The sequence below is a fragment of the Dromaius novaehollandiae genome, chromosome 5 (genome assembly GCF_036370855.1).
Source record: "Dromaius novaehollandiae isolate bDroNov1 chromosome 5, bDroNov1.hap1, whole genome shotgun sequence".
NCBI classification, from domain to species: domain Eukaryota; kingdom Metazoa; phylum Chordata; class Aves; order Casuariiformes; family Dromaiidae; genus Dromaius; species Dromaius novaehollandiae.
In genome coordinates, this window is record NC_088102.1 from 26,129,843 (window position 1) to 26,138,664 (window position 8,822).

At 51.8% G+C, this 8,822-nt stretch overlaps 1 protein-coding gene across 1 annotated transcript in view; it reads right to left on the bottom strand.

Annotated features, from left to right (window-relative positions):
* Window positions 1-7,027, bottom strand: part of VASH1 (vasohibin 1) — a 15,796-nt gene extending 8,769 nt beyond the window's left edge. The window contains exons 1-2 of the mRNA XM_064512272.1: window positions 6,223-7,027; window positions 1,050-1,138 (exon numbers count right to left, since the gene is read on the bottom strand). Coding sequence (XP_064368342.1) covers window positions 1,050-1,138; window positions 6,223-6,480 — 347 coding nt within the window. The 5' untranslated portion in view covers window positions 6,481-7,027. The remainder of the gene's footprint in view (window positions 1-1,049; window positions 1,139-6,222) is intronic.
* Between the last annotated feature and the right edge of the window lie 1,795 nt (window positions 7,028-8,822).

The following is an 8,822-nucleotide window of genomic DNA, read 5'->3' on the forward strand; positions in this document are numbered from 1 at the left end:
CTGTCTGAAGAACCGTCACAAAGACATTATTTACTATTCTCACAGCAACGTCAGGATCCCACAAACACAACACCAAAGCAAGAAAGTCCCCACCTCCCTATTCTGCATTTCTCCCATTTAGAGTCCCTCCTTATTCCCACTGTATTTTCTTCCTATCAATTCTTCTCCTCCTCCTCACATACAGTTTTCCAACCCATTTCCCAAAGCTTCCTGCTGACAGCATGTGCTCTGTTCGACTTTCCAACTGTAAGGGCAGAATAAAGTTTGATAGGTCTCTGCCTGCTCCTGTCTGCAGAGAATACATGGAGCCTAGAAACATTCATGGTATCTTATTCTCAGATCGACTGGGATGCAACCAGGAGCACAACCACCTTAGACGTGAACAAGATGCCAAAAGGACTGCCTTCTTACTGTGTGTCAAGGCTGCAACCAGAGCTGGCTCTCTCTCATCAGCGAGATTAAACTATGCTTGTGTGGCACATGCCTCCTGTCCTTATGCTTTTCAGTGCAGCAGAGATGGAGAAATCTCCTTCTCAGGACACAGTTACACAGGCAGCTCTACATATAAAGGGGCAGCATACCACAGATGCACAAAAGCAGGGTGGCTGACTTTCCTTTTAAACAGCAGAGAAGAGTGCTCAAGTAAGGTGACCTTACAGGCAGTTCTCTCCACCACAGCTCAGCCAGGCATAACAGTGAGATGAGAAAGCTGGTAGCCCATGTGAGACCCAGCAGTCAGGTTCTGGGATGTGCATGTTTTAGAAGAATGGCTCTGTAAAGACAGGGTACTGACCTACAAGGTTCTTGTGGGGAGAAAGCCCCTGACAAAGTGCCAATTTGTTACAGGGAGTGAATAAGATCAGAAGGGAAGTCAGATAGAAACAAAACAGAGCAGCAAAGCAAACCGTCATCCCAAGTCCAGCTTCCTGTTTTCAGGGAGCAAGTTTCAGTTCCCCTCCAGCTGGTCTCTCCTGCCCAGGGAAAGAAGTTCTCCTTGCTCCCTCTTCCTAGGTTATCACATCAGGGTCAAACGTAAGAGTAAAGGATACTGCAGCTCCCTGATGTAGCGCTGTACAGCTTCCAGGCGCTCAGGGATGGGGGTGGACGGCTGGAACGCAGGCACACTCGGTATAGGAATCTGAAATGGGGAGCACAGCATGAATCACAGCTTCCAAAGCTTTCCAGCTCCTTGCTGAACTCAGTGGTGCATAGCTATAGGGAGTGCATTGCGTTCCTCTGAAAACAGCCCCTTTTGGCTGCCTGAAGTGGCTACACAATGAACACTCCTCTGTTCTCATACCTGTAACCGGGAAAGAATTGAGAAAGAACTAACACCAAAAAGTTGCCAGGGACACAGTGCAAATGGGCTCTGCATTTAGACAGCATTACAAGGGAAGAGGGGCAGAGAGGGACAGAGGCAAAGATCGAGGATGAATTTCCCCAGAGTCACCAGAGAACGGAGCAGTCTTGTAAGCAAAGGACAGAAGCACTGCCACCTGGCACCTCAGGTGAGTTGGCATTGGCTAGGACACAGCCTTAATAGCATAATGACTGCCTACCTTCAGTGTTTGTTGCTTTGAATTACATAGTCAGGGAATGACTTTTGCAAGTCCACCACTCAGACTGCTGTCCCATTCTGAGGCCTTGGCCTTATGGGTCAAATTCTTCTCTCTGTTTGCTCCACAGAAGATAATTGCAGCCTTGTCAGAGGCTGATAAAATGTGTCTAAGCAAGGAGAAGGGCCCTGTCTGCTCAGCTACAGCAGACAGGCAAGCTAGGTTGGCAGACAGCCCTGAAGACACACTCATTCAACAAATTCAATGGAGAAGACACAGATGTGGTGTGACTGAAAGACTCGGAGAAGCAGACCAGCATCTTCTCTCATAGCTCATGCCTTACACACATCTCTCTGATACCAGAGCTGCAGCTCTCCACAGCAGTTTGGTTTTTAACTATCCAGTTCCTCTTCGGACTTCCCCAGGAGATGGGCTATGCCCCACCTAAGAAAGAGCAAGTCAGACCCAGATCTTCCCTCAGGGCCTTCTATTCTGCTGTGTGCTCACTGCCTCTGTTGGCGGTAGTTTTGTAGCCAGCAGCGCTGCTTAGCCACCCATCGCCCTCCCCATCTACTTCCACAGCCCCTCATTTCCATACCTTCTCCTCCACCCTGGGTTGGCACAATTGACCAGTGAACCAGCTCAGGCACCTGAACCAACTGAAAGCTGAGCCAGCAGGCACGGTTATTTTTCAGTCAGATTGGTTCCCTGACCTGGTTTGCCACAAGGTCGCACACAACTTGTGCCAGTACAGCACAGGAGCCAGTGACCGCTCAACTTTGAGAGATGAGCTGTCACTGAAAACTGTCTGTACTCTAAGCATCTTTCTTTCTAGCCCCAAACCCTTGCAGCACTTCAACGCTGAGCTAAACTCAATCTCTGTTCATTTTCTCTCAAGTATCTGGTCTTTCCTTTCTCTGTAGGAAAACAAAGTAGCACCATTTGGCCACCAGTACCCATTTTCCTAGCACCTCTTGGAGGTGCCAATTACTGTCTCCAGTGCCTGATTTCAGCTCCCTGCTCTGAGCAGGCAGGGGCACCGGCTGCCTCCCTAGCAGGAGGCGGCGCACGAACAGCAGGAGCAGATGCGAAACCTGGTTTGTTCAACCACAGCAGGAGCAGGGAAGGCTCCAGTGAACAGCGCAGGGATGGAGCCGTCTCTGGAACCGTGCGAGCTGAATCAGTTTGGATGCTGTGAGCTGACACATTGAGTCATAGGAAATCATTTCCAGGCAGAAACAATGGAAGAGGTAACAAGCAGGACAGGCTGACTATTTAACTTTGTTTCATTTCTTCAGCCTGGAGACTTTCATGCTTTTTGAGTGGAGACAAACAGATTAAGTGCATGTTAACGGCTCAGATGAATAATTTGGGTTAGTAACTCCTTTCTTTACTAGTACAAACTCCCAGATAGCCTTTTCCTCAAAGGACTGCAACATTGAGACAGTGTAATGGCAACCAGTTCAGCAGGGGACTAGTTAATGCAGAAGAGCCTCCTGCACCTCAAATAATTAAACTGATGAAAACATAGTATGCTCTCTCTCTCCCTCTCTCCCCCTCTCCCTCAGATCTGGGCCTGCAGCCCAGGCTACAGTTTCCTTTGCATCAGGTCTCCAGCATTTTACTGGGGCAATAGGAACAGAAAGGGAGGAATAGGGAATTCATCCCTCAACCCCACACTGACGGGATGGGAGACCCTAGCCCTTTGTTCTTATCCAGCATCATCCACTGCACATCTCAGAAGGGCTATAAACATTAGCCAGTCTTCACAGTCCTGAAGAAAGCAGAGAGGAATTTATTTGCAACAAAACAGAGGGAAGATCAGATCCGTTTTGCTTTCCCTTTAGTTACACTGAAGAGAGACACTGGAGAAAGAGCTAGGAAGAAAGTCCAGATTTGCCAGAACACATATTTCTGGCAGACTTCGCAGGCTGTTTGAACACATCCTTAGTCCCTTACATGGAGGGAGTCCTCGCATGGAGGGGTTGCATCACACCCCTCCTAGATTCATGCACACCAAGTTACTGCATTTACGTCCTGCTAGACGGGCAGACTATGTGCATGCAATCGGGACTCTGCTTCCGGAAAAGGGATCCAGAGAGCAACAGAGATTTTCATATACTAAGTGGGCCATGCTGTACAAGAGACCAGACTGATGGAACAGAGGCACAGACACAGGTCCCCTCTTATCCATATCACAGAGGTGTTTTGGAGGAGCCTGGTTTACCAACAATTTCTCTTACAGTGCTTATATGTATCCAAGCATCTCCCTGTTCCCCTTTTGCTAGCAATATTGCACTGACAGTGGTTACGGATTAACATACGTTCATTCATTAACATTCATTCAACTAAGAATACCAACTCCAGATATTACCTCACTGAAAAATCTGGATTTTTTCTTTCCATCCATCTGAACCCATCAGAGATAGCTCTTCCTGTTTTAACCCTCAGGACTTCCCCATTTAAAATACATCATTTCTTAAGGAGGAAAGCACACACCACTTTGTCTTCCAGTGTGTACCTACTTCATGGTCCCAGCAGTTCCATGCAAAGCTGTACCATGCTACACAGGAAACAAATGGTTGTAGCTACAAAGGAAACAACCTACAAGAGGGGGGCACTTTCAAGACTAGGACACATGGCCAATCAGCCATATTTTGCAAGCCTCGCAAAGCTCATTTGGTGGACTCCCCAAATCTTCCAGAAGGAAACCTGGGAAACCAGAAATTTCTAAGCTGTCAATACAACAGTGAAAGAGACAGCCCCTATAGCTGATCTGTGAACATATTTATAATATCTGGTCACAGCCTCCTGCAGTCATCATTTTAAGTTTATGGGCAACTCTTGAAAGAATATTATTTTCCCCAGCACCCAATATTGATCACCCTTTGAGGTAAAAATTTGTGAGAAGGCAAACCACTGTCCAACTCCTAACACCTAAAAAGGCCTATTCAGCTTCTAGCATAGGAAGGGTAGCTGGCCTTTCAGAAGAGCCAGCCCTGCAGAGTACACTCACTGCCCTAGTTCTAATCTGTTGCATCAGCCTTTCAAAGAAACTTGATTGCACAGAGATGTGTGGCAGTATTAGCAGCCCTCAAAGATATAAATACATCCCTAGAGGTGAGAAGGAGCTAGGGAAAGAACTCGTTCATCCCAGCTGCTTCCTGCATCCCAGCATCCTCTCATCTGTATGCCTGAGGAGCTTGGGCACGACATCTCAGATTGCAGTGTATTGAACAGAGCTCATAGATCTGGCTCCCAGGTGTGCTGGCATGCACTAAATAAACAGCCGAATTTTAACCTGTTATTGTTAGAGGAGCTTGTAATGCTTGTATCCCCTAACTAAAACCCTCTGGCACTAAGACTGTATAAGACAGCTAAATGAAAACAGCAGAAGTATTTCACAGCAAGATCAACAACAGAGACCGAACAAAGTATTTCCCTCTCCTCATACATCACACTCTGAACTTCTTTCTTCCAGCACCCTCATCTCTCCTGGCCAAATCAGCCTATTTTGGTCAGGAAATGAAGTACTGCATGTTCAGATTGATCTGAAACATGCTTTCAGCATTCACCCCAGGCTTAGGACAAAGTTAGAAGAGAGGAAGGAAAGCTGAAAAGAAAAGTCTAGTGGTTAGAACAGAGACTGTAATCAGGATTCAAGATTTGTCTGGTTGCTGCCACAGATGCCTATAACTCATCCCTGCACAAAGAACTTACATCGCACACTCCCTCCGAGAGGCTCATGGAAAGCAGGACAGCTTGCCTGCGTGTTCCTATATAGGAACAACTTCTTGCTCACTCCATATTACCTTCCCATAGAGGCTTCAGTTTTTTGTATTTGAATTTACTCCATTTGTACAACGAAATATCATCATAACTGGCCAGTGGAGTGCCACACCAAATGCTTGCAGTGTTTTTTGTTCAGAGGATGCCAATAAAGGGGGAGATTTTTCTCCAGCAGACAAGCAACACATACAGATAGCAACAGTCACCAGGATTCATGTGCAAATGATTCAGAACAACACAAGGCTAAGTGAAATGATCTTCAGTTCCTCTTTTTGTACAGTTCTCAGCAGCAAAGCCAGGAATGCACTTCAAAATCACATCTGATCCCACACCAGCAACAACCTCTGTGTGTGCTACCTAACTCCTCTTGAACATCTCTAGCATCAAAATCCCTCTTCTGACCTGCACTGTCCTGTAAAAGAATTCCTCTTGGCGGGGGAAACTGTACCTAAATCTAATTTCTTCCCGATTCAAACCCTCAGCTCTGTCACCCACCCCGCCTCAAGTATTCGGATGGTTGTAAATCTCCTCATCTCTTACCCAGCCTCCCTCTTTGTGGCGACCCATCCCTCTCCCAGGCCACGCGTTCGCCACCTCAAGCCTGTATTCCGTCGAGGCCTCTCCAGGAGGGGGTGCCCCGATCAGGCACCGCACGCCGCGGCCGGGCAGAGCGACCCACAAACGCCGCCCGGGCGCCACGCTGCAACGCGGCTCGCTGCCCCGCGGGAGCCCCTGGGCGGCCCTTCAGCGCGGGGCTTCCCGCTCAACTGCGGCGCCTCGCGCCGACGGGGCCGCCCCCCCCCCCCGCCTTTGTGCCGCGACGGGAGGGGGCCCGACCCCGCGGCGCAGGGCGGCGGGGCCGCGGCGGGGCTCTCACCTTGGGCAGGTCGGCGGCGCCCCGGATCCTCCGCGCCACCCTCTCGCCCTCGGGGTGGATCCTGCCCACATGCCGCCACATCCTCTCCCAGGTGGGCTCGTCCACGGGCAGCCCGCCGCGGTTCACGAAGAAGGGGACGCCCCCGTCGCGGAGATCCTCCTCGCCCTCCTCGTCCTGCTCCTCGTCCCGCGGCGCCGCCGCCGCCTCGCCACCCGGGGGGCGCCTGGCGGCCGCCGCGGCCCCGCCGCCCCCCGGCATCGCCGCCGCGCTCAGCGTCCGCCGCCGGCCGCGCTGCCGCGGGCCGCGCCCCGCATGGCCGGCCCTCGGCGGGGCGCCGCCACAGCGGGGGCTCGCGCGCAGCCCCGGGGAGGCGGCGCGGACTCGCCTCCGGGAAGATCAAGCCACGCGATTTTCGGGGAAAGAGAAAAAAACAGCCCCTCGCGGCAGCGCCGGGTGCCGCTGCCACCGCCGCCGGCCGCCCGCTCGCATCAGGCCGCCGCGGCGCGGGAGGTGCCGGTGACCCAACAGCCCGCGGCGCTGACGGTGGGCGCCGCGGGCACCGGGCGGGGCGGGCCTGCCGCCAGGGCAGCCCCCGCCGCGCCGCCTCCCGAGCGCTCGCCGCGGCGGGCGTGCGGGCGGAGAGAGCCACCTCCCCAGCGGATGCTGCATGCGGGGTAACAAAGCCCCGCGCGGGGCGGGGCTGCGCAGCCCCGCCCCGGGCCGGGCCGCGGCGGCCGCGCGGCGTCTCACGGGCCCCGAGGCCCGGGGCTGCGGCCGGCGGGCGGGCGGGCGGACGCCCCCCCTCCCCGTGCCCGGGGCTCGGCCCGCCCCGCGCATGCGCTGCCTGCTGAAACGGGCCGCGGCGGGATGGGGGCGGGTGTCGCGGCCCTCGGCGATAAGGCCTAGGAGGCGGCTGCCGCTCGGCGATAAAGGGCGATGGGGGCCGGCGCGAGGAAGCGGCCGTTTAACGGTCGCCCTGATGGGTGGGCTGGGCTGGGCTGGCCGGCGTGAGGAAGCGGCCGTTTAACGGTCGCCCTGCGGGGGGGGGCCCCACGCAGGAATGTGGAGAGGCACCGCGTGGCCGGGAGCGGGGCTGCTGGCGGCCGGCGGTGCCCTGGCGGAGCCGAGCGAGGGGCTCGCCCGATACCTCCTGGAGCTGAAATGTGAAATGATGGTCTGTGGAGGCGGATTAGGTGGATGGGCCCGGGGCTGGGCTGCTGGTCGGCAGAAGGGCCTGGAGAGCTTCTATGTATGGGTAATGAAACCCACTAGAAGTGGAGTCACATGGCCGTGTAAGGAGCAAGTGGAGAGAATAGAAAAATTAGGATAAAAATGCGAGGTAGAAAGCAATGAATGGAGGAGAAAGTCCGTGGGGTGTTGCTGTTTTGGCTTATTATAATATCAAGAGTAAAATAACACTGAAGGTGCTAGGGAAGGAAGGAAGAGAGGGCCTTCCCCAGGTAGGAACCAAGTCACTGATCTCTGGCTGTGCTGTGGGATTTAGGCTGTCCCTGCAGGAGCAGCCCTGTGGACTTACTCTGCCTTCCTTCTGGAAGGAGACAAAATGCATCTTCAGATAAGATCTGAAGATATACTAAAGTCTAAAAACAAATGATTTGCTCAGGCTTCACAGTCTGGTTCTCTGTTTCTGTCATCATGTAGTACAGCAAAGTTAACACCTGTGATGGGAGGTTCTCTGCAGACTGCAGTGGATGTGGAAGCTGTTTCTTATGCCATGTGTTGCTGGTATGACAGCTGTGATCTAATCCATGAGGGCCAAGCTATGCCTTGGCATGGGCAGGACTGCGGGCTGTGTTTCCTCCCCACCCCATAACATTAATCCCATTTTTAAAGCCCCAGCATAAGGGAAGGGTGTTTGGTAAATTAAACATTGAGTAAAAGAAATGCATATACAGTAACATGTCAGCTGTTGATGGACCTGCTAAAAAGGCACTTTGAAATGTTTACATTTAGCACTCCAAACAAAGGGCTCTTGTTCAGTTTCAATGCAGAAAATGAACATCCTGCGTCTGATTGCTATGGGATTTGATGTGTCCTGGGATTTGGATATAACCTTTGTAGAGACTGGCAGAGTGTTTCAAAGAGAAATGTTGCTTTTCTTCTAATACTCTGTGGGAAAATGTTTATATGAGATTTTTTCTGAGGGCAAAATACTTGAATGCAGCATCCCTGTTGAACTCAACAGTGTCCAAACTACTGAAAGGAGAAATTCTTTTCAGGAAGATTAAGCTGAATGTATGCCCCTGCCTCTTGCTTCTTTCAGCCGCCCAAACAAATGACCAGTATGACCTCATGCTACTTACATTGACTTCTGTAGCACTTAAACATAATTCATTACTGAATAAGGTTTTTCTCTTGATTGGGAACCATGAGCAGTGCTGATTTATCACTCCAGTAAGGTTTTTGTTATTGTTCTAGTCATCTTTGTTTTCTCCCTGTGAGCAAGCGGTGGTTGGCGGAAGTTGAATCCTTATATCTAAAGAGACAGCAGAGCCTATGGCAGGATCACTCTGTAGCCCACAAGCAGGTGCATTTTGTCAGAAAAGTCAATTCCCCCACAAGTCCATTCCTTGATTCTT